A 25504-nucleotide genomic window follows, 5' to 3' on the forward strand; every position below is an offset into this window, starting at 1 on the left:
GCACGGGAGAAAGCGATTACAGACCCAGTCCTCCAGTTCGTGGTCGGTCCCAAACGCCAGCTTGATGTAGGAGTGCTTCTCGTTGAGCGTCTGCGTGTAGATCCCCAGAAGACGGCGCTCACGATCCGAGAGGTCGCAAGCGGACGTCACCTCGGCCAAGTTCAGGGCCATCTGGTGGGTGAAAGAAGAAAAAAAACAGAATTCAGAACCTCACAGAGAAACTAAACTCTTGCACGATCTGATCCTATGAACAAAGTTGAGTGCACAATTACCCTTCCTCTTGTCAGTCTTTATTAGCTTTCTTAAAAAGGTAATGCAAAAAAAAACAAAGAAAAGAAGTTGACAGCTGAACTTAATACTTACAGAGATGACAAGCTCTTTGAAGTTTTTCTGGCCACCAAATATATAATAGTGTCTACGCCATCAATCCATATCACATATGGTGAACGCTTTGAAAGTTTTACTGAAAAAATTCCTGACCTACTTTTTAAAAACTGCAAGCTGCACAACCTTTAAAGTAAGTAAAAACTTATCTTACGCAGAATTCGATATCAACACATGATGGCAGTCGGCAGTGTTTAAGCAAGGAAAGTGAATAGATTAAGAGATAAACAAAAGCAATCAATTAATCAACCAATATCTCAGAGGAACGTCCCTAAACATCTTAAGAAATATGTAGGCAAATACTACACGGATTGATTGCCCTTGCAGCTGAGTAGCCGGCCTAATACAGAGACTGACTTGCAAGTCAACCATAGAGTTTTCCTAAGATACATTAATAAAAACAGTTCACGAACACATGCAAACTTAACAAACATATTACTAAAGTAGACAAGGAAAGGGGAATGAGGGGCTCGTTTTATTTATAACGAGCCCCTCATTCCCCTTTCCTTGTCTGCTTAATTGCTTAACGAGGGCCTCGGTTCTGGCAGCCTTGATGCCATAGGAAGAATAAGAGGGTTCTCACACAGCTTCCAGCCTCGCCGTTCGATGGCGTTCTACGTCACATCAGCGGTAACTCAGGACGTGCTACGTCCGCCGCTTAAGAACGTGGGTGGCGCTGGTGAACACTCTCAAGGTTAGGTTATTTGTAAACATAAATACCCCCGAAAGCAGAAGGTTTGACAGCCGTCGCCGTAGCTCAGAGGTAGAGCACCGGACGCGTAATTCGGAGGCCGTGGGTTCGGATCCCACCGGCGGCATGTGGTTGTTTTGTCTTCTGCTTTTCTAATCAATTACCTTTAAGTGATAACATAATCAGTAATATTCTAAATCGAACAACAGCACAAAACAAATAAATAAATTAAAAAGTCCCCTGTGCCCCTTGGTTTCTGTGGCTGTTGGCTTCTCTCATATTACTAAAGTGTCATGTAAGTTCAATGTTACTAGCAGCTTTTACTCCAAAAAGTAAAGCGTTTCAAGGTTTTGCACCAGTGGACTGCAGTAGCTATGCAAATGCCTTGCATATGATGTTACTCAATGTAACGTAACAATGTTATTCAATGATTTAACTCAACCAGGAGTGGTCATGCCATCCTCACCTTTCTGTCAGAGCTTGCATGGCGGTAGAGAAGTCTCAGGAGGGCCAGGTCGCAGGCTTCACCCTCCGTGCCCAGACGCTCCAACTCGAGCCGACAGCGCACCCACTGGCAGGGGTGTGAATCGCGCCACAAGTGCGCGTTCGCCGACTTCACCCACGTAGACTGGAGAAAAGGGGGAAAGCCACACAGACACCACTTTTAGGTCTCAAAGAGCATTTCCTTCGTGGCTGTGATTTGTTGCAACTCTCTACAAAAAAATTTTCTTGACTTCCACTTTATTCAAACTGATGCTCCAGCTCCGTCAATCAAGTCAACTGAACATGCTTGTGTTGATTCAAACAATAAATAGTTCAAAAGAACTTAATGGTCCCCTTCGAGTACACGTTATCAAGATCAAGGGTCAGATTTTCACCACTATTGCAATATTCAACAGGCTTGCTGTTCAATAATGTTAAATTCAATTCAATACTGTTCAATAATTCAATACAAAACTTCAAACATTAAGGGGGGATGGGGGATCGAATCGCAAAAGTCACGAAAAAAGTCGATTTTTGAAAAGTACACTCTCTGGTATCTCCAACACTGTTTCTATGTTGTACTGAAATACTTCACCCAAAAATAAACTTTAAGCACTCCAAATAAATATATTTTTTGGCATCTACGCATAGACAGTGTGTGCTAGCTCAGAACTTTCAGGCATGTTTTCTCGAAAGTTTGTTTTGAGCTTGATACCTTGCTCGTGGAAACCGCAGCACAGCAATGGGTGCATGGATTTTTACCCCGTTTGTTTTGTTGTGATCACTGAAGTGTGGTCTGCATCTACAGTCTCAGATTTACCATTTAGGCTCACATGTTTTTATTACATGGTAATTAGAGCAGGATAACATTCTAAACATAAAAGAAGGGGCATACTGTGTCCTTTAAAAAAAAGAGAAGAGACATTTTTTTTTAAATTAAGAGAGTCTTGATTTGCACCACACTTCTCAGTAAATATTAGAAGCATTTACAGACCTGTAGCCTGTTTTTTTGTCATGCTAGGCTTGCCACAAGCAACCAACATGAGGACAACATATAAACAATAATAAAAGAGAACCTACTGAAGCTGTCATTGTGAAACTTTATATCTGGTTGTTTGATGCTGTTTTAAGCCAGTCTGCCAAATTTCATCGCCCTAAGTCAAAAAATAGAAAAGTCACCTTCGATCCCCCCTCATCCCCCCTTAAAAGAACTGCAGCCTTCTCTGGAGGCAGCCTTATCACCTTTTCAATCGCAGAATCGTAGCTGAAGTTCTCTGTTTCTCTTTTCTGTCGGTCGCGGAGGCGACGCAGCACCAGCCTCCGCCACTCGGCATTTTCCACGTGTCGAATTGCACCGTCCACTGCTGAGCCTGTGGAGCAAAAAAAAAAAGAAAAGAACAACCGATGAATTGCCGATTCCACTGACTCCAGCTCCATTCGTATGAGCTGGCAATGGCAATGCTATGTCGTTTTTGTGCACACTTACAAGTCTCCAACCATACTTCGCAGCTCTATAAAGTAGAATTAACACCTCACAAACAAACTATAGCACCTTTCAACTTTATGTTCTCCGTCTAGTCAACGGAGGGGAAAAATGTACAGTAAAAGAAGTCATTCAAGTCTGCCTCCACAAATTAAGTTTTATTACAGTAGAGTCCCAGCAAGAAGTTATGCGGGGATGTGGCTTTCAGCAGAAACTTTCTCATTTTCCGATAGATTTAGATGAAAATTTTTTAGCTCCTTAGTAGACGCGTACAAACAGTGCAATTTTCGAATAAGAACTGAATACAAATAGGAAGAAAAAGTGCCTTCGAACAATTAATATCTGTTCAGTGTGAGAAATTGCAGAAAAAAAAATAAGCAGGCAAACGTTGCTGTTTTTCTTTTCAAAATAGTGTATGGCCTTCCACTGAGTGCATGAAAAGCAATACATAATGCAATAGTAATCAAACAACAACAAGCTAATGCAAAAAAAAAAGAGCTAGAAATACACAACACATTCGTACAACAAAAATATATAATGAGTTGTCCTGAAGTGTCCTTTTGGAAAGGAGAGAAGGGTCTGAATGAAAATTTTTTTATTTATGAAGTCACAATTATGAAATCCTCAGAGATGTATTTTTCTGCACCAGTTACCAATATGTCACTAAATTTCATGTAAAAAACAAGTCCTTGAGTACATTTGTAACATGTTACACAGGTTTCTGTCCTATGCATTTAAGAAATTCCTCTGCAGGGAACTGTTTAAAATGCATACCGCTGGTTTTTCTTGAGCTCAGAGAATGCAATAAGGGTAAAATTATCATACCACCTATCGCAAAACTTGAGTACCTGCTGCGGTGGCTCTGTGGTTAGGGTACTCCACTACCGAGAAGGAGTACATGGGTTCAAACCCAATTGTGGCAGCCGCATTTTGATGGAGGGAAAGCACGCAAGGCGCCCATGTGCGGTGCAATGTCAGTGCACATTAACCCTTTCGCTGTCGGGTGTTTCTGCCCGTGACGCACCCCCAGTGTCGCACACTTCCGGGATGATGGTCCCGCCGTTTCAACGTCAGAATCTGACGATGCAGAACTCGCCTCTTCCTCGGATGAGACGCTGTCAGAGTCCGAATCCAAGCTCGGCTCGTATTTAGAATCTGAAGAGCCACCGATCCAATGCGCAGAGGAAGGTCCCGCGCGATCAGCCATATCCGAAAGTAACCGCGCGCAGCGGGGGTGTGCTTTAACCGCGCGCAGCGGGGGTGTGCTTTCAGTGGCCCGCAAAACGGAGAGAAATGGGACGCTGTGTAATAAAGATGAGAGAGGGAGATGGAAAGAGGTTAAAACAAAGTTGAGGGGCTTTGCTTTTGCTGCTTCCAGCCGCAAGCGAGGGTGTGACCAGAGAGCGAAAGGAGCGATCGAGTCATGTGTCAGTCTCTGACTCTCGGAGTGGCAACGGCGCGCGCCCTTGAACTTGAAGTGCCGTAGCTCACACGCCGACAGAAGAAAAATAAAAACCTGCAAAACAGCGGCAGATGGCAGAACAACCCTTGGACCCATAACCACACGCGCGCGTCATGATCCGGCGAACGCGGAGCGACCGCGCCACTCAGCAAAGAGGGAGGGGTGGGATGGCAGTCGCTCCGTACTCTTCAATACACGTACCAAAACAGTAAGGGGCGAAAATAGGAACTTGTAGAAAGATTCAACAGATGGCGCAGCTAGTCCAAGAGCGTCAGCTTTGCATTCAAGCGCGAAATTTTGAACGCACGATAGAGAACGTACCGGTACGTCAGTGACACTGTGGGGGGGAAGCGCGAAAACGTACCGGTACGTCCGTGACAGTGAAAGGGTTAAAGGGACACTGAGGAGAAATTGAAGTTGGCTTGTATCGACAGAATACCCGCTCCTGATTACAAAAACGCCACTCATACTGACAACAAAGCTCTTGTAACGTAGAAAAGAGCAAGAACCAAAATACAGCTATCGCCGCCACAGGCCAAACTCGCAAGTACAAGCTTCATGACGTCATAGGACAAAACAGTGTTGCTAGAACCAATAGTTCTAGCAACACTAGGACACGATAAGCCACGAATCACTGAGGGGCAGCCAATGCATGCGCAAATCTCCTTGACGTCGCCAGATGGCGCCACGTGCCCGGCAGCTACGCGCGCTCCTGAAGCATCGGGACAAATCAGCGCCTGTTTTCCGGCGGTAGGCGGGCTCCCGGTATTCCGCTAGCGGTAACAAGGTACACGGTATGCTAAAGGTGTCTATTTGCGAGAACTTCGTTGACGACTTCGAGAACGAGATCCATCATAACGCTGGTAAAACGCCAGTGCAAACGTAATCGAAGCGACTGTAGCGACGGCCGCAATAGCCGATAGATGCCTTCAACGTGCGGCCGGCGGTAGCTTTCTTTTCGGCTGCTGCTAGGCCGCACTGCTGGCCGCCAGAAATCACGGAGTCTGCGCTACGTCATGTGCACGTCATGTTTCACGTCACTTAGTCCTGTGTCGTCATAGGAGAATCCCAAGTTTGAATCAGAGCGGCGGGAAAAACTATTTCAACTTCGAATACAAATTTCTTAGAAATAAATGCATCTTTCGCTGCCGGCCAAGTGGCAACAAAGCCACGACATGCCGAACTATCGGATTTTACTATAAAAAAAATATTAATAGTGCTCTCCTCACTGTCCCTTTAACTTCCATTCCAGAGTTCTTGACTAAGGCACCCACCATATATAATCGTGTAAGGGCCGCACTTTGTGTTCTGCAGTTCTGATGGTGTGCGGCCCTCACACGGGACTGGAATTATTCCGGGTGGATTGATTGCATGCTTACTAACCAAAGCACAATTGACCCTGTTTGAAATTCGCGCACTGTGTCGTCACGACCGTTTGGACCAACTGAAAAGCGTGACATTTCTGTCGACAACCCCTGCTTACAACGATGAGGCATTAAAGGCTTCCGCCTTAAAAGGGTCTTGAAGTTGGTCCCCTCGCACCCACCTGTTGGGCTGAACCAGTTGGGCAGGGGGGCAACAAAGTCGATGGTGCAAGCGGTGCCGCTCACCCAAGACCACGTGATGGAGCCAGCCACCACATCCTGAGCCAGGGCAGTGGACCAGTCTTCGGGGTAAGTGGAACGCCTGAGAGAGAGACGAAGAAGAAAACAACAGGAAAAGGAAAAAAAAATGCACAAACAATCATAGGATGTGATGTGACGACAAATCTGCACAAGCATTTGTGACGGAACAGCGCAAAACACCGGGACAAGAGACAAGCGCTGACAAGAGACAAGTCAGTGCTTGTCTCTTGTCCCGGTGTTTCGCGCTGTTCTGTCACACATGAATAACCAACATGCCCAAGCTGCTGTCCTGGCAGCACAAGCAGTATACTGCTCGTGCAGATTTTTTTTTTCCACTTCTACACTGATCACCTTCGCATTGCATCTTTGAACTGAATTTCACTGTTGCTTTTAATGTGATAGCCATAGAGTTGTCCCACAAGAACCCCGTCGAAGGTTGAGGTTATATACTTACATGCACAATGAGACCTCTCCAGACGTTGAATAGGCAGAAGAATGGTTTAGTGGAGAGTCTCTGCATTCCTGTAAAAAGAAAAAAAAATGCAAGGTTTTCCTTTTTTACCCACAGAATCTACTAAAGTAAAGCCTTATTAACTTGGACCTCAGGTGACGGGAAAAGAAAAGTCCGAATCATACATCCAAAGACCGAATTATCAAACGGTCCCCCAGAAAAGCCAAAAAAATGCAGGGGAGCCTTAAGCTCCATCTTAAGGGTATGATGCGATAGTGTTAATGGGTTATTTCCCATGTATGCACAATTGGTCATCCTCGACTTAACATTCATAGATCTCTGGGAGTTTTCATACCACTCCTGGTGCAGTGGAGCAACGGGTATACGATGCGCCACTCCCCTGCGATGGCAGGTGCTGCCACCTGTGGGGCTTCCCGAGCAACCTCTTTCGTGACCAATCATTAATTTAACCGCCACCTGCCACAGTGGGCAGTCTGCTCACTATCCGGTGGACACAGGTTATGATGACGCCACGAGGTCACATGACACAGATGGCTCACCTAAATTGCTTCTCCGGGGATTTCTCGCACTCACAACGCCGAAGACGCCAACAATGGCGACAAAGGATTTTCACCGAAACGGGAGCCTTAAAGAGACACTGAGGAGAAATTGAAGTTGGCTTGTATCCACAGAATACCTGCTCCTGATTACAAAAACGCCATTCATACTGACAACAAAGCTCTTGTAACGTAGAAAACAGCAAGAACCAAAAAACAGGTATCGCCGCCACAGGCCAAACTCGCAAGTACAAGCGTGATGAGGTCATAGGACAAACCAGTGTTGCTAGAACCAATGGTTCTAGCAACTCTAGGACACGAGAAGCCACAAATCACTGAGGCGCAGCCAATACATGCGCAAATCTCCTTGACGTCGCCAGATGGCACCACGTGCCCGGCAGCTACGCGCGCGCCTGAAGCATCGGGACCAATCAGCGCCTGCTTGTCGGCGGCAGGCGAGCTGCCGGTGTTCCGCTAGCGGTAACAAGGTACACGGTATGCTAAAGGTGTCTATTTGCGAGAACTTCGCTGACGACTTCGAGAACAACATCCATCGTAACGCTGGCAAAACGCCAGTGCAAACGTAAGCGAAGCGACTGTAGCGACGGCCGCAATAGCCGATAGATGCCTTCAACGTGCGGCCGGCGGTAGCTTTCTTTTCGGCTGCTGCTGGGCCGCTATGCTGGCCGGCCAGAAATCACGGAGTCTGCGTACGTCATGTCACGTCATGTTTCTCGTCACTTAGTCCTGTGTCGTCACAGGAGAATCCCAAGCTTGAATCAGAGCGGCGGGAAAAACTTTTTCAACTTCGAATCCAAATTTCTCGGAAATAAATGCATCTTTCGCTGCCGGCCAAGTGGCAACAAAGCCATGAAATGCCGAACTATCGGATTTTGCTATAAAAAAAATATTAATAGTGCTCTCCTCACTGTCCCTTTAATGCTCTCACGTTAAAAAGCACTTGCATCAGAGTACATTTTAGTTAGCACTGCCTGATTCTGGTACAAAAACATCGCACCAGCTACAAGCTTTCACAGTTTCATCACATGCTCAACTGCGTGCGCACTGTCAGCAATGCAATGACAGAACCACTCGATAACGGTAAAGGCCCCTGCAGCCTCGTCACGTGGTATCACCGCATGAAAGGCAGCTCTACCACTCAAGAAGCAAACAACATGCAATAAGATCACGCACTTTCGGCGCACTTGAAAAATGCAGGCGTCATGCAGACAGAAGTGAGGCAAGTGCACGCTGTCACTGCAATGGCAAGAAGCTTTTCAGAAACCAATACATAAACAAAAAAAGTTAGGCAGCGGTTCAATTCTGCCGAACCTAGTTTCACATAGTGAAAGCTGGAAGCAGCTTGCCACAATGTTCGGAGATGCAGTTCACTATTTGTGCACTCCTCAGAGCGCTCTCCTTACTTCATAGTGTTTAAGTCAAGCGCACAGCTCTGGTTATATATACTCCATTCCTGACACAATGTGATTACCATGTGGCTTTTTTACTGCCTCTGTTTTGACCTTGCAAGGTCAAAATTCAATCTCGAAGTTCAAGATCAAAATTCAAGGTCTAAGGTGGTCCACCAAGTGGACCACACATGGTTACATATATGTGCATTGCAACACCAGCCATGACCTATCTCAAGGTCGTTTCAAGGTCATTTGGAGGCTCATGGCAAATTGCATCCCAGCTATAGTAGTGTAGCTTTCACTACAAAAGACCAGCGATATGCCCATCAGCATCTCGCACAGTATGCAGGTTGGACTCGGCTGCCTAGCTCGCCAGAAGACACTTTTCACAGTCACACAAATAAGAGCAGGATCTCTGCTCACACTCACATCAATCAAGGTTTCCCACCTGCTTCGTCGATGTCACAACGTCACCAGATAGAGAGCCAGACTGGGAGCTGTAACGGGACATCTTCTTCCTCTCTGGCGTTGGAGGCATCAAGTCATCGCCATGCTCTGAGGCCGCAGCTGTGACATGCAGAGGGGTTCCCAGCCGGAGACTGCCCAGGGAAGTCAGCGAGCTGACGCTGGCCGTCCGGCTCGGTGCATTCCAGAAGGGGGCCACAATCTCCTTCCACTCCCGGCCACTGGTCTCCTCGAGCGTGACGCCCGTGCGGAGGCAGAGCTGCCGGTCGTCACGAGTGATGCCCCACACCTGGAAGAAGAGTTGCGTAACGTCACTCCTTGCTTACATAACTAAGCTTCTTGCTTACATAACTTTCATACGTCCTAAACTTGATTACGCATGTGCTGCATATGATCCCCACTATACTAACCTAATCACCACGCTCGAAGCAGTCCAAAACCGCGCCGCCAGATTCATTTGCTCACACTACTCTCATTATTCTAGCGTTACAGCACTAAAATCTCAGCTTAATCTTCCAACACTGGCCTGTCGGTGTAAAATCGCCCGTCTTTCGCTGTATCATAAATTTTATCACACTTCCGATCATGAAACTGCCCCGATAACATGCGCTCATCGCTTTTCTCGTCATAGTCACCCTAACGCCGTCTACCCTGAACGGGCCCGCACCGAAACATATAAAAAGTCATTTTTTCTTCAAACAGCCAATGACTGGAATGACCTTCCATCATCAATCCTGTTCCATTCAAAACCGCCATTGAAGACCATTTGTGTTCATATTAACTCTTTTGTTTGCCCACCCCTCATGTAATGTCCCCTGTGGACCCTTGAGGAAACAATAAATAAATAAATAAAATATAAATAAACATGCTCCAGAAAAATTTTACAGCAATCACTGTTAACCCTGCAATGGCCAAACATTGAAACCATCGGACAAGAGTTGTATGAACTTCCAGGATGCCATTGCTAATGATCCCATCACTGCAGAAATGTAAGAAAGACTGGGAGACTTGTTAAGAAGAGAGACGATTATAGCATAATTAAATTTAGTTAATTTGCATGATTTTTTCCTGTCTGAGCACTAAAATACATGGTCTGTTCTGAAAGTAGTAGGACTGGTTTTTTCCTGGGCGAACGGGCAGACGAGAGGTGGTCTGCGCATGCAGGATCGTTGAAGGGGGATATTGGGAATGCTGGAGAAAATCGGCAGTCGGCTCTCGGCCGTTGAAGAGAGGAGGTCGCTTGTACTGTGAACCCCTGTCGAAACGTCTCGTCACGCAGAATCGTCGAGCGTTTACTGGATCAGCGATACGCGATCAAATTTTGAGTAAATCTTGGTAAAACGGGCAAAGAGACTCACAACATGATTAAGGAGGCCTACGGTGATGCTGCCATGGGTAGATCAGGTGTTTTTTGATAGGCACAAGCTTTTCCGAGAAGGTAAGGAAAGAGTGGAGGAAGACGACCGCTCCAGACGCCCTTCGACCAGCAAGACCAACGAAAATGTCTAGCGAGTGAAGCATATACTTAACAGTGATCGTAGAATGAGTATCAGAATGATTGCTGATGACTTGAGCATTCCTCAAACCCGAAAACTTATCCATAAGGAAAGCGCGCGTGAAGTTGGTGCCGGGAGTGTTGTCAGAGGAGTAAACGGCCAACCGGTAGGATCTTCTTCATCATGTGAATGAGGACCCCGATTTTTTGCCCAGCACAAGGCGGCAATGCTGCCTCAGCCCCCCTACAGCCTCGACTTGGCCCTGCCAGACTTTTTTCTATTCCCGAGAATAAAATCGACGCTCGAGGGGAAACATCACGGATCGGTAGAGGTGGTTTAACAGGCCGTGACGAGGGAGCTAAACAGCATTCCGGTCCAGGCGTTCCTGGAGGCGTACGAAAACTGTAAAACTCATTGGCAGCAGCGTGTAGGTGCGGAAGGGTGCTACCTTGAAAAATTGTAATCGTTTGTACTATTCTCTTGAATAAATTTTGTTTAAAAAAATGAGTCCTACTACTTTCAGAACAGACCATGTATGTGCGCCATCGCACATGCACACAAAGGAAATCAGCAGCAGAATTCAAAACTGCTCCGTCATTTACCAATGGGAGCATTACAACTCGCCTAAAATGTTGTATTATACAACCACAGAGTTTACACTGTTGGGGTTAGCTGGGAAAACAGGCAATTTTAGGGTGGTGTGCGTAAAATAATTATTCACCCATAAATTTCGCCAACATTTTCCTTTACTACACATTATGCTCTAGGTAAAAGGGGTCTCTTTTAACGACCGAAAGAAACAAAAAAAAAGGACATGTATTGCTCCCGAGGAAAGTCTTTGAATTTGAGACACTCGAACCAAATTAAGAAAATTAATAAATAAACTCCGTCATAAAACAAACGAGTACCGTATTTTCCGATGTACAAGACGCACCCTTGTATAAGACGCACCCGCCATATATGCAGGCTGTCATTGAAAAAATTGGTATATAAGACGCACCCGTGTATAAGACGCACCCCAATTTACCCAGTTAGGATAGTGAGGCTTAATTAAACATGCTTATGCGACCATCGCAAAATACACCGTCCGTGTGAGAAGTTCTTAAGCAACGCTAAGTGATCGAAAAAGGCAACACTCACGCCATACCAGCCCACGTTTTAGCACAAAAAAAAAGCGAAAGAACTCTCTTTATGTCCATAACAATTTATTTTTACATAAAACCTTCAAAGTCTTCATCTTCGGATGCGCTATCGAAAAGGCAACACGTCTGAAGCATTCTCTTCGCACTACGTACTTGCAAAAGGTGACTAAAAAAAAAAACATCGGCTTCTCTTGGCTTGTCTTGACAATGGCGAGAAGCGCGACTGTCGCCATCTTTTGGCATTTCACATTACCTTTGCTTGGGGCCTCCGAAACGGCCGCGTGTTTAAGATCCCGGAAGGGGTCAACCCCGCTGTTTCATGATAAAGTTCACCTAAAAAAGTTGCGCACGGCGGTCTCCGTATTGAAGTATTAACCATGTTACAACCGCATTATTGGTAGTAATATTTTTTCGGTGGAAAAAGCTTGAACATGAACCCGAGTCATTTCTGAACTCGCAAAAAAAAAAAAAAAAACGGAAAATTCGCATATAAGACGCACCCTTGTATAGGACGCACCAACAAGATTTTTTTAAAAAAAACCGCGTCTTATACACCGGAAAATACGGTAAACATTCTACAACATATGTTCATGCACTGCTGTCAGAAATGATTATTCAAAGTTACAGCACTTTTCAGGCTAACTTTAAAATCAGTAATAAAAAGCAACTGCCCATGTGAAGCTCTTTGGGCTCCTACACAGTGCAGTGTCAAGGTCAATCCCGGTCCGCATTTTGACCTGCTACATTGCTGGTGGCACAGAATCATTCAGAATGGGCCCAGTACCTTCAGAGACGTTTGGAAAACACCATAAAGAGAAAAGTTACAGATGGGCACCTGTCGATAGTTCAGTTTAGCTTATGGGGATTTAAAGTCCCAAAGCGACTCAACTCGGGCTATGAGGGACGCCGTAGTGAAAGGCTCCGGAAATTTCAACCACCTGGGGTTCTTTAAAGGGGCCCAGAAACACAATCTTAGTTAACTGTTTTGCATGTTGATTGCATACAGTGAGTTATAATGGTGCTATTAGCGTCGGTAATACCGCGTATATTCCGTTTTTTAATATTTTAAAGTCCTCCAAAAAAAAACAACTTCATGGCTGTGATGGTGTCGCCACACAGTGGCGGGTTTTTAGCAGCGGATATGACATCACCTGGCGCGAGCTTGATGACCGGACAAACAGTAAATATACTGCAAATTGCGTGAATAAATAGAGACACATTTTGTCACCTGTCTGCGTTTTATATTAGATCAACAAAAACAATTTGTTGGTTTTAGATAAAAGCCCTGCAAAGCAAGTAAAATAAAAATACACCACCAGAGGCGCTCTGGCATGGAAACAACGCTGCCAGTCTCACAGAGAGCAGACAACCATGGAGTACAAACTTCCGCGACGTGCTCTGGCTGGCTGTTTTTATTGGTTGCGCCAGGTGCCGTCATTGGGAGAGCGAAATAGGAGTGGGAAGCCCCGCCAAAATCGAGTTGAGGGCAGCGTTTTGTTTGCTTGTATTTTGAAATTTCTTCACTGAATAACTCCCGTTCCTGTGCATCGATTTCTGTAATTCTTTTTAAGTCAGCATCTGTGTGACATAAAGAACCCACCTTAAGTATAGCCGGTGTTACCCCAGGCAGTGTTTCGCAGCCCCTTTAACATGCACTGAAAACGCACAGTACACGGGCCTCCAGATTTTCGCCTCCATCAAAACTACACCGTCACGGCAGGGATTGAACCCGCATCTTTCGGGTCAGCAGTCGAACGCCATAACCACTGAGCCACTGCGGCGGCTTGTTTATAGTTCAGTCTGAACAGAACAACCATCTCTGTCCAAGTGAAAATTAAACAAATCATTTTGCACAGAGCTATCGCTTGCATCTACAAAGTCAAGCACAAATGCTGAAGAATGGTGAAAACACCATCGTTGCTGAGCATGCTCTGTGTGAGACGAGGACGTTATCTTGGACGCCATGCTTTCCCTGATCGCTGTGTGTTGACATGTTTCGTGAGAAGTTGACATATTTCATGAGTTTAAAAATTCTGCCTCATTCGGACAATGAAAAATGCCATCCAAAACAGAAGCACATTTATTCTGCACCATATTGAATGGCGTTATTTTTCCAGAAGCTGCCTAGACCGCGTAAAATGGGCTATTTCACGCCATTCTTCAACAAATTGAACGATTTTAACAGGTGCGGTAAGGAAAGAGTTAACCGACCACTGCTTTAAATATTGATTGGTTCACTCTCACATTGCCAACTGCTGGTCTGCTCATTAGCTAAATGGGTCGCTCAATGGGTACAGTAGTACGCTCAATGGGTAGAGAGGCTGCCCCGGTTTGACACCCTACGTTAAAGTCCTGGACCAGCATAAATTATTTATTCAACTAAAAAGTTTTCTGAAGAGGAAACAAGTTGTTTCTCTATGCACCTACACTGCTAAAATTATCCAAAGCGCAAAATTTCCCTTCATCAAAATTAACTGTAATGAGCTTTTATAATCAAAAGCAGTGACCTCATACTTTACAATTTCAAAACAACTCTGCATTAAAGAAAATATGTTTTATGTCATGATTTTGATTAAGTCAGCAAGAACAATCTGAAATCTCCTGGTTTTCCTGGTAATAAAAGCAGTGTAAGCTTTACAAGAGCACTGGTCTCAAAGTAATAAAATATATTGGATCTTCTATCACTAGTCTAAAAGGCCAGTGTTCTAAAGAAACTTCATAACCAGATAATTAGTTCACACAACATGATTAGGCAGGCTGCTCAAGTTGCCATTATTCAATTTCTTTTTTCTCTTTCCATCGTCACATACACGCTTGTTCCTGCTGCCTATGAAAGCATTACAGAGGCCTGCAATTTCTTTCAAGCAAACAATATCCTCACTTTAAAGCTGTCCGCATATGACTACACAACCCTTAGGTTGGCAAGTGAAACCCCAAGGGATTAACCACACAACACACTATGTGTTATAATAAAAGGGTGGGTCCTTAAGGGGGGATGTGGGGATCAGATCGCAAAAATTGTGAAAAAAGTCGATTTTTGAAAAGTACACTTTTTGGCATCTCCAACACTGTTTCTATGTTGCACTGAAATATTTCACCCAAAAATAAACTTTAAGCGCTCCAAATAAATATATTTGTTGGCATCTACACATAGACAGTGTGTGCTAGCTTAGAACTTTCAGGCATGTTTTCTCGAAAGTTTGTTTTGAGCTTAATACCTTGTTCATGGAAAGCATAGCACAGCAATCGGTGCATGGATTTTTACCCCATTTGTTTTGTTGTGATCACTGAAATGTGGTCTACGTCATGACAGTCTCAGATTTACCATTTAGGCTCGCATGTTTTTATTGCATGGTAATTAGAGCATGATACATTCTAAACATAAAAGAAGGTGCATACTGTGTCCTTTATAAAAAAGGGCAGAGAAATTTTTAAAAAAATTTAAGAGAGCCTTGATTTACACCACGCTTCTTAGTAAATATTAAAGGCATTTACAGACCTGCAGCTTGTTTTTTTGTCATGCTAGGCTTTCCACAAGCGAGCAACATGGGGACAACATATAAACAATGCTAAAAGGGAAACTACAACAGCTATCATTGTGAAACTTTATATCTGATTGTTTGATGCTGTTTTAAGCCAGTCAGCCAAATTCCATCCCCCCTTAAGTTGAAAAATGGAAAAGTTGCCTTCGATCCCCTCATCCCCCCTTAACTCTACTGAGACAGATGGGATGAGCAATGATGACACCAGACCTCACCTGGTCATTGGGGCCGACACTGATCATGGCCATGGTGCCAATCATCCTCACCCAGCCAGAGCCGGTGACGGACGCTCGACAGCCGAGATCTTCACTGCGTATGCCTTTCCGAAACCAAACCTGTGCGGGTGTTGAAAGAGCATGAATCAAAACAAACTTGCATTTGCAACAGGTTATGCAACATGAGTGGTTGACAAAGGCAACATTTGAGACATTAATCCATAAACCAGGGGTTCTTAAAGGTGCACTGAAGAGGAATCTGAACTCGTCTTTTTGCCGCGGGAACTCATTCTGCACGTTCCGAGCATTCTTAGAAACTGCGACTTATTGCCCTGTGTGGCCGATTTCCCTAATTAAATCGAATTAACGTCCGGCTCCCGCCTTCTTTTTGAGTTCTGCCTCGTACGGTGGGCGGAGTCGACCGACGCGGGGAGTGCCTTTCAGACAGCTCCGTGGAGGCTTTGCTTTCGCTTCATTTTGTTTTTTAGGTTTCCGTGAATAAATAGTTTCATTTGCAGATAATATAACCGCAAAATAAGCCCGCAGAAATAAAAATACGCGCGGACTATTTGCTTCTACGGACTACTACGTATTACTCCGCCGATGGCAGAGCGGCAAGCCGCCACGGGACTGGGTGAAAGGCACTCCACGCGTCGGTCTACTCCGCCCACCGTACGAGGCAGAATTAAAAAAAAAAAGGCGGGAGCCGGACGTTAATTCGATTTAATTGGGGAAATCGGCCACACCGGGCAATAAGTCGCAGTTTCTAAGAATGCTAGGAACGTGTAGATCGAGTTTCCGCGGCAAAAAGACGACTTCAGATTCCTCTTCAGTGCACCTTTAATCTTCTTAGCCTCTGGAAACCCCACTGGCTTTCAAAATGTAGGGAACCTTATCTAATTTGTATTCCATCACTTCTTCCGTAACACGCATGCAAAGAAGAAAACCACGCAGACACACAGGTCACTCGGAAGGATGACCAATTGTAATCAATAGTGACTGGCTGTACAGTAAAACAGTCTGCAATGACTAGTAGCAGCCTGATCAAACAAAAAATAATTTAGGTGCTTGGGCAACCCAAACGTACTCCAAGGAACACAAAGGTTCCACGGAATCAAGTTTGAGAATTTTAGTTTATTCTTAAAGCAAAAGCAATGCACAGTAGAAGCACACAACGTGAAATACAATCAGAAGCATACAATCAGCGTTCTACCTCATCCCTTTTCTTCCTGTAGCCTCATGCCGTTACGCTGTAGAACAACAAATGATGACACCAACTGATGATACCAACTGATGATACCACTTCAACTGATTTCTTAATTTTCCTCAACGCAAACTCTCCCATGTGACCAAATCTTTCCACAGACCGTACACAGTAAATAACCACCAATTTCAAGAGAAAAAGGTTCATGAATTAGATTTGCAGCCACAATACAAGCTTTAAAGCATGCGCGAGCAAATGACAAACTGAACTAATGAAATGCATGGCCACAGAACAACCGCATGCAAGTAATTTAAATTAATGCAAATTAAGAGATCCAGTCAATTTACTGGCCACGCAAAAGCATGAAAGCAGCAAAGCACTGGTGCGGTCACTAAGATGTGGTCAAACGGATGTTTGCATCAAGCTTGGCAACGAAGATATATATATCTGAAGGCACATCTATGAGAAAAGTGGAAGATATGCTACACTAACTTCAAAGTACCTCGCTCAAGGAAGTGCTAGCAACTGACCGTTCCGTTTCTACCAACAGCCCACACCATGTGCTGTCCGACAGCGACTTGCAGCAGTTTTTCCTCGGGATCAGGAGCGCTCACTTCAGTCCACTCAGTTCCTGGGAGAGATAAGTGTCATCATCATCACCTGGATTATGCCCACTGCAGAACAAACCCCCCCCTTAGTGATCTCTAAGGGCCCAAACTTTCTGCAGTGAAAAAATCCAAACTGCACGGATGCAGAATAAAGAACCTGAGAAATTCCGTGGGAAGCCTAATGCCCATGCCACACGGCCAGATTTAATGCCATTAAGTGCTTACCGCCTTAAGTTTTAATGGCATTCGTGAGGTGCCACACGCATACATTTAATGTCATTAGCCTTACTGCCATTCGCAGCCTACTGAGTTCACCACAACTCATTCGCCCGTGCAGTGCGTACTCTCGTTCCCATTCCACACACAGAAAAGCATGAATAACAACTTCCTAACCAGCAGCGAATGGTTAATTCGTAACTTTGTCAGATGAAGAATCTAAGAGTGAGCGCCATTTTAACCAGCCTTTTTGACAAGTACTCTCGACTTGTGTGCCGACATGCGAGTTTATGGCTACTTTTTCGACTTATAAAGCAGGAACAACCGTATTTCCTGGAAAATCATTTTTACATTATATTTGAATGACATTCCCGATATATTGTGCTCATTAGCACTGTTTACATTAAGATGAAACTTTTGACTGCCTTGCAAGCGTTATGATCATCCTCACTTTCGATAATGGCATTAAATGTGGACATGTAGCACCAACTCCGAAAATAATGGCATTAACAAACTTAAGGCCTTAAGCATTTACTGCCATTTCTTGCACGCGTGTGGCACGGGTATAAGACGCTTGAAAGAGACATGCAAGTTTATTTTCTGAACATACGCCTCGCATCCTGTAAACGATCGTCTTCTAAAATTGAAGGCGGATGTTGTAACCCAGCCTTCTCTTGGAATCCACTCCGTTGCCCTTAACAAGGACCAGCAGTTGTCATGCCTTATCTTGCCACCAACCCCATACCTGGACTTAAATGAGGGCTTTAAAGGGACACTGAGGAGAAATTGAAGTTGGCTTGTATCGACAGAATACCAGCTCCTGATTACAAAAACGCCACTCATACTGACAACAAAGCTCTTGTAACATAGAAAAGAGCAAGAACCAAAATACAGGTATCACCGCCACAGGCCAAACTCGCAAGTACAAGCGTGCTGACGTCATAGGACAAAGCAGTGTTGCTAGAACCAAAGGTTCTAACAACTCTAGGACCCGAGAAGGCTCAAATCCCTGAGGCGCAGCCAATGCATGCGCAAATCTCCTTGACGTTGCCAGATGGCGCCACGAGCCCGGCAGCTACGCGCGTGCCTGAAGCATCGGGACCAATCAGCGCCTGCTCACCGGCTCCCGGTGTTCCGCTAGCGGTAACAAGGTACACGGTATGCTAAAGTGTCTATTTGCGAGAACTTCGTTGAAGGCTTCGAGAACGAGATCCATCGTAACGCTGGCAAAACGCCAGTGCAAACGTAATCGAAGCGACTGTAGCGACGGCCACAATAGCCGATAGATGCCTTCAACGTGCCGCCGGCGGTAGCGTTCTTTTCGGCTGCTGCTAGGCCGCACTGCTGGCCGCCAGAAATCACGGAGTCTGCGTTACGTCATGTGCACGTCATGTTTCACGTCACTTAGTCCTGTGTCGTCATAGGAGAATCCCAAGTTTGAATCAGAGCGGCTGGAAAAACTTTTTCAACTTCGAATCCAAATTTCTTAGAAATAAACGCATCTTTCGCTGCCGGCCAAGTGGCAACAAAGCCATGACATGCCGGACTATAGGATTTTGCTATAAAAAAAATTTTAATAGTGCCCTCCTCACTGTCCCTTTAAGACCAATGAACCTATCATCCATAAACTTTACATTTCAGAGTGTACACATCTTCTCATAACGAGATATAACTACGCTTAGATGAGGGACACTAATGATCATGCTCACACAATCTAGACAAGTGGTAAAAAGGCAGTCAAACAGGCCACCAAGAAAGTCAAATGCATGCTGCAGCACTCACCAATGGAGTTGCTGCGCGACACACCGAGGCGAACGAGTGCGTTGCCGTTCCAGGCTACCGCCCAGGTAAGGCCAGTCCGACCAACCGACACCTGGCTGACCTCGGAGTTCTCGGGGACTGGCACGGGAGTCCACGACGTGCCCTCGGGACACAGTCTCGTGACGCCCTCACGGAAGAGCACCTGGGACACACAGCAAAAGCAGACGGTGTTCATCTATTTATCAGCACCTCAAAGGTACCACGAAAGAGATACTATTACGAGGGGGTACACAAAAGAAACCGGACTAAATTTCTTGGTCGGCAAAGCTTCTGTGGTGCCGCGTTTTGCCACTAGGAGCGCATAGAACGAACATTCCAGAGTCAGTATGCCGAGTGCCGTCGTCGAAGGAGGTCAGACTAGTTTAGGCAGAGTTTTAGAGTGACGACTGTTGTGTGTTAATGTCGTTTTTGCAATGGCTGATTTTCGTGAACAGCGTGCGCCGGTGAAATTCTGATTTTTGCTCGGAAAAAGTTGAATGGAAACTCTTGAAATATTAAGAAAGACGTACAAGGACGATGCTCTGGGGACAACTCAAGTGTTCCTGAATCGAATCCTGAATCAAAGCAACAATCATGCAAATGGACAACTTCAAATTCACGTCGCCTCAAGAAAGCTCGTCAGGTGAAACCAAACCTCAAAACAATGCTGATTTGTTTTTTCGACATGGGAGGAGTCGTCCATTGAGAATTTGTTCCGCAGGGTCAGACAGTTAGCCAGGCTTTCTACTTGGATGTTTTGAAAAGATTGGGCAACAGTGTGCGGTGGAAGCGGCCAGATTTGTGGCGGTCGGGTGACTGGTTTTTCCATCATGGCAATGCCCCTGCTCACACAGCCCTGTCTCTGCGACAATTTTGGACCAAAAACGACATGACCCCTATTCCTCAACCCTCATACTCTCCCGACCTTGCCCCGTGCTACTTTCTTTGTTTCCTAGAATGAAAAAATAAGTGAATGGAAAGCATTTCGCTGATGTTGCTGAGGTGAAGAAAAAAACGACGGAGGCACTGTCAAGCATCACAAAAGATGAATTTAAACAATGTTTTGAAAAATGGAATGAAAGATTCGACAAGCATATCATTGCAAGTGGGGAATACTTTGAAGGAGATTGAAGGTCTGTGCTTAAAACGTGAACAAATAAGTTCAAACAAAAATAAGTCCGGTTTCTTTTGGGTACCCCCTCGTATGTGAAGGGTGGGTTTCTGGGCAGATAATCCTCTAAATCGATGACTGAAACAATGATCTTCCAATCAGTGTGAAGATTTAGCTGCTACTTGAGGTCCCGTTCTGTTCTGCGCACAGTGGTGTACAGTGATGTAGAAATGAGATGTAAAAAACTTTCATGTGAACCATGGTCATATTTGGTACAGGACAAAGATGGCAGGTGACTACTGCCAGTAGAACAGGATGGAGTGCATTTAAAGAGTATTCTGTACACTCATGTCATGAACAGCAGCTTACCTGTGTCCCTCAAAAAAGAGCATACAATAGTATCTTGCCAACAGAACTGACAAAAGCGATCAAATCAGATTCAACAATTCAGGCAACTGAATTCAGCAATTCATTCAGCACTCACTCTGCCAAGAACAGTGATGACCCAGACGGCAATGTGTTCACAGTCCCCACCAGGAATCTCAATTCCACCTATGGAGACGTCCACCACAGGCTCAAGGACCGGATCTGAGTGAATACCTTCTATCTGCAAAAACAATAATAAACACATTCAAATGCATTTGCAAATTATTCTATAAATACTGATTTTATCTTGAGATGGTATTAAAGAGACTGCAGAATTATATTTACTGAAGTCTGGAAGAGTGCAAAAGCTTATAGTGGCCTATGGGGGTTTAAAGTCCCAAAGCGATTCAGGCTATGAGAGACGCCGTAGTGGAGGGCTCCGGAAATTTCGACCACCTGGGGTTCTTTAACGTGCACTGACATCGCACAGTACACGGGCCTCTAGAATTTAAAATTGGTAAATTGGTTTTTGAGGAAAGGAAATGGCACAGTATCTGTCTCACATATCTCAGTGGACACCTGAGCCGAGCCATAAGGGAAGAGAAGAAGGTGGGAGTGAAAGATGAAAGAGAGAAAGAGGTGCTATAGTGAGTAGTGGAGACCTCTGACCTCTCCGAATAATTTTGATCACCTGAGGATCTTTAACCTGCCCTGACATCCCATAGCACAGGGGTGCCTTTTGCGTTCCGCCTCCATCGAAATTAGACCGCCGCAGCCAGGATCGAACCCATATATTTTGGGTCAGCAGCCGAGCACCAGAGCACCATAACCACTGAGCCACTGTCGTGGCTTGGACAAGCAATCAGTATTCTACCCCTCGTCACCACAACACGCACATTTTTAAACAAAGTAGTTCAAGCAAGTATATACGGCAGTTCAAGGAAGCACCTGAGATGTTTTTAGGGGCTTTCTTGCTAATAGCGCACTTCAAATGCAAATGAAAGCTCCAAAGCCCAATCAGAACGTCTAATTTTGTGTTGTACAGCTTATTCTACTGAGTATGAACTCATGATCAAACTTTGACTTGGTGTGACTCTAATAGAGCTACTGTGACTGGTTCTGCCGTTTCAGCCCATTAGCGAAAACAATAAAACAACAATAACTATGAGGATCAAAGTCAAGAACAAGTGAAGGGAAGAACTCACTTCCGCCCAGCGGTCCGTGGCAACGTAGCGGCGATACCGAACCCATTTCCGCCGTCGAACCATCGAGTTCCACCGCTTCTCTGGTGTGTACGTGAAGGGGAAGTCCACACAGTAGGTCCAGCCCTGGACACAGGCAAAGCAGAGAGAAAGAATAGGCACAGTTTGTCAAGTGGAGATGAAGACTGCTGATTTAATCATTTGAATGAGGCAAGGGCAACCTGGCCAAAGAGCACCATGAAATCTTTCCCAGCCCAAATGGTTTATGGAACAATTCCCAGCTGGTTCCACCAGTTGGTTCCAACTGGAACCAGCTGGGAATTGTACCATAAACCAGTTGAGCTGGGAAAGATTTTCACCTGGGTGTCTTGTGGTGTGCATGATTAGGTAGGGTCGACGACCCTTTTTTTCTTCCCCAGCATTTCACTCCTTGGCTGCCGAGCACAAGGCCAGGGGAAAACTTGCCCCAATAGTAATATCTCAATGATTTCATCACAGCTGATCAAAATTTCAGGGTGATACGAATTCGTTAAACTCCACGGCCAGAGTGCACTGAGTAGAATGTGCAGAATTTCATACAGGCTTACTACAAAGTAAGAAATTTAAAGCACAATTAACTTAGTCTCCCTTTGTTTCTACGTTTATATATAACCTATATACATTCATCATCATCATCATTCCGACTACGCCCACTGCAGGGCAAAGGCCTCTCCCATGTCTCCAATTAACCCCGTCCTTTGCCAGTTGCGGCCACCGTATCCTTGCGAACTTAATCTCATCCGCCCACCTAACTTTCTGCAGCCCCCTGCTATGTTTGCCTTCTCTTGGAATCCACTCCGTTACCCTCAAGGACCAGCGGTTATCTTGCCTTCGCATTACACATACATGCATACATACATTAGCTTCAACCAAGACCAAGATTCAGAACACTCAAAAGAAATCCCAAACAGTACAGACCAGAACAAAACAAATAAAAAAAAGACATCAAGAGGAAGGCTGTTCCAGTCAGCTCTCATAAAATTAGAAGTTTATGGGGGTTTAATGTACCAAAGTGACTCAGGCTATGAGGGATGCCGTAGTGGAGGGCTCTGGAAATTTCAACCACCTGGGGTTCTTTAACATTGACATCGCACAGTACACGGGCCTCTAGAATTTCGCCTTCGTCAAAATTCAACCATCGTGGCCAGGATCGAACCCGCGTCTTTTGGGTCAGCAGCCGAGCGCCCAAACCACTGAGCCACCGCGGCGGGCGTTATAAAATTAAGAAGTAAGCACTTGATACAGTCTTTCAAAAAACTTTACCTTATATTTATCCTTTGGATCATTTACGCAATCTTTTTTGTTTTAAGGCAAAATAATTCAACTGCCCTTGTACCTAATTCATTTCTTTCTCTCCGAGTGTTCTTCCTCTAATGACACCACCGCGAAAGAAAACCACTAAGAAACACCCACAAACAGAGCTCAGCTCTCACGCACAAAGAAGTAAACATTCCCACACACCTCGTTTCCAAGGAAGTGGCCATCCATGTTGTCCTCGAGGTACCAGCGTCCTTCCCACTGCCAGCCAGAAGAAGGCAGGTGGATTTCGTCCTTGTACCGGGACACCAGCCCATCTTTACTGCTCCAGGAAGGCCGGTCTGTGGGCAGCAGCCGGGAACAGAACCCTTCTTTTGGGTTCCAGCGCTGCAGGCATTGAAGTCGGGAAGAGAAGCGAGGATGGTTTAATTATCAGTGGTACAGTGCATGTTTGTATCCCATTCATTTATTCCTCCTTTTGAACATAAACTGGATTGGATGTGGGGCTTACCCCTTTATTATTGTAATTGATGTAATTTATTGTAATTTATTGATGATTTTGTGCTTTCTGGATGTCCTGTTTTGTGAAAACTGTAACCTGACTGTGTGTTCGTTTTTATTTTTTTTTGTGTGTGTATATGTCAATGTTCTCAACAAAGTCTGCTCCTATGCCTTGTAACGGCTGCCTGGGCCTCGTCAAGCTGTATACCTACAGCTTTTAGTCCAGGCAGCCGCCAGAATTTTCTGGAAAATAAATGAAATTGAATTGAATTGAATTCAATTATGGGTAGATATTATACCAATGTCCTCGCCAACTTTTAGCTACAGCGGAGTCTGTCCCGCCGTGTCGTCACCACCACCTAACGCTTCAGCCTATTCCAATTTTCAAGTTTTGCCACCAATGATGACGATGATGACGATGACAACGTGTGCTGCCTCAGCCCTTCAAAGTGAACAATCATCATCATCATCAGCCTGACCCCTCCCACTATAGGGCAAAGGCCTCTCCCATGTCTCTCCAATTAACCCTGTCCCTCGCCAGCTGCCGCCACTGTATCCCCGCAAACTTCTTAATCTCATCCGCCCACCTAACTTTCTGCCGCCCCCTGCTACGCTTGCCTTCTCTTGGAATCCACTCCATTACCCTCAAGGACCAGCGGTTATCCTGCCTTCGCATTACATGCCCTGCCCAAACCCATTAATTCCTCTCGATTTCGACTAGGACGTCATTAACCCGCGTTTGTTCCCTCACCCACTCGGCCTGCTTCCGGTCTCTTAACAATTACACCTAAGAGTTTTCTTTCCATATCTCGCTGCGTTGTCCTTAACTTAAGCTGAACCCTCTTTGTTAGCCTCCACGTTTCTGCCCCGTAGGTGAGTACCGGTAGAATACAACTGTTGTATACTTGTGTTGTGTGTTGTATTGTAAAAATAAAAAAAAACCATGGCGGCCAACTCTAAAAAACCTACAGCTTATTTTTAAATTGTGTTGTACAAGAGCCCCTACTATCTTAAAGATTACAATTTCCCGATTTGTTTAGATGTAGTTGGTTACATTGAAGCGTACTTGTGTTGATGCATGTTTTTTCCCAAATTCTGTAAGATAAAGGATACAACTTAAAAAAAAAAAACAGCTGCTAACAATGGGCCACAGTCCACAGCGCCCTGTGTTTCTCCGCTCACCAACCACAACCATGAACTAAATCAACTTTTCAATGTTTGACTATATCAATTACGACAGAGGCATCGAAATTCTTGAGTTCATAATGTCACCTTGTGATTCGCTTCTTCTTTAGATAACAACAAAAAGTTCCAACAACGGATACTATTTTGCCACGGAGGAATTCTGTGTGGCGGTCCTGAATGTGCGCAGAGCTTCACTGCAAAGTTAAGTTGTATTGAACTGTAGAACCAGAAATCGTGTTTTCAGCCAGACCAATCAAAGTTATATTATGAATAGTAATGATCATAATAATAACAAATCTGGCCCTAGTGAACGCTTACAGCACCAACTTCAGGTCCAAGTACCACAGCACACAAACTAAAAAGGAATTAGCGGAAACTTCGCTACAACAGCGAGTGCTGTAAAACAAAAATAAGCATAAAACCTGAATAAAATAAGAGCACTGGCTACGTAGGAACTTTTAATAATGTAGGGAGGTAGGTAAACTTTAATGACTAAAATCAGGGGAATGCTTCTAGAGGCTTGCGGGTGGGGTCTTCATTCCAGGGCTCCACTGAGTTGAGCAGTCAGACGGACCTGTTTTATGACGGCTCTTTGGTCCTCGATATG

General features: G+C 45.0%; 1 protein-coding gene across 2 annotated transcripts in view; it reads right to left on the bottom strand.

Moving 5' to 3' along the window:
- The window catches only part of Pex23 (tectonin beta-propeller repeat-containing peroxin 23), a 75339-nt gene that overhangs the window by 41812 nt on the left and 8023 nt on the right, over positions 1-25504 (bottom strand). For both annotated transcript variants that reach the window (XM_089541012.1, XM_089541013.1), the window contains exons 3-14: positions 23416-23598; positions 21919-22041; positions 20832-20954; positions 19219-19399; positions 17143-17243; positions 15409-15528; positions 8997-9302; positions 6583-6650; positions 6050-6189; positions 2801-2928; positions 1542-1703; positions 25-171 (exon numbers count right to left, since the gene is read on the bottom strand). In XM_089541012.1, coding sequence (XP_089397138.1) covers positions 25-171; positions 1542-1703; positions 2801-2928; positions 6050-6189; positions 6583-6650; positions 8997-9302; positions 15409-15528; positions 17143-17243; positions 19219-19399; positions 20832-20954; positions 21919-22041; positions 23416-23598 — 1782 coding nt within the window. The remainder of the gene's footprint in view (positions 1-24; positions 172-1541; positions 1704-2800; positions 2929-6049; positions 6190-6582; positions 6651-8996; positions 9303-15408; positions 15529-17142; positions 17244-19218; positions 19400-20831; positions 20955-21918; positions 22042-23415; positions 23599-25504) is intronic.

The sequence above is a fragment of the Amblyomma mixtum genome, chromosome 4, assembly GCF_055824585.1.
Source record: "Amblyomma mixtum isolate Tamu chromosome 4, ASM5582458v1, whole genome shotgun sequence".
Lineage (NCBI taxonomy): Eukaryota > Metazoa > Arthropoda > Arachnida > Ixodida > Ixodidae > Amblyomma > Amblyomma mixtum.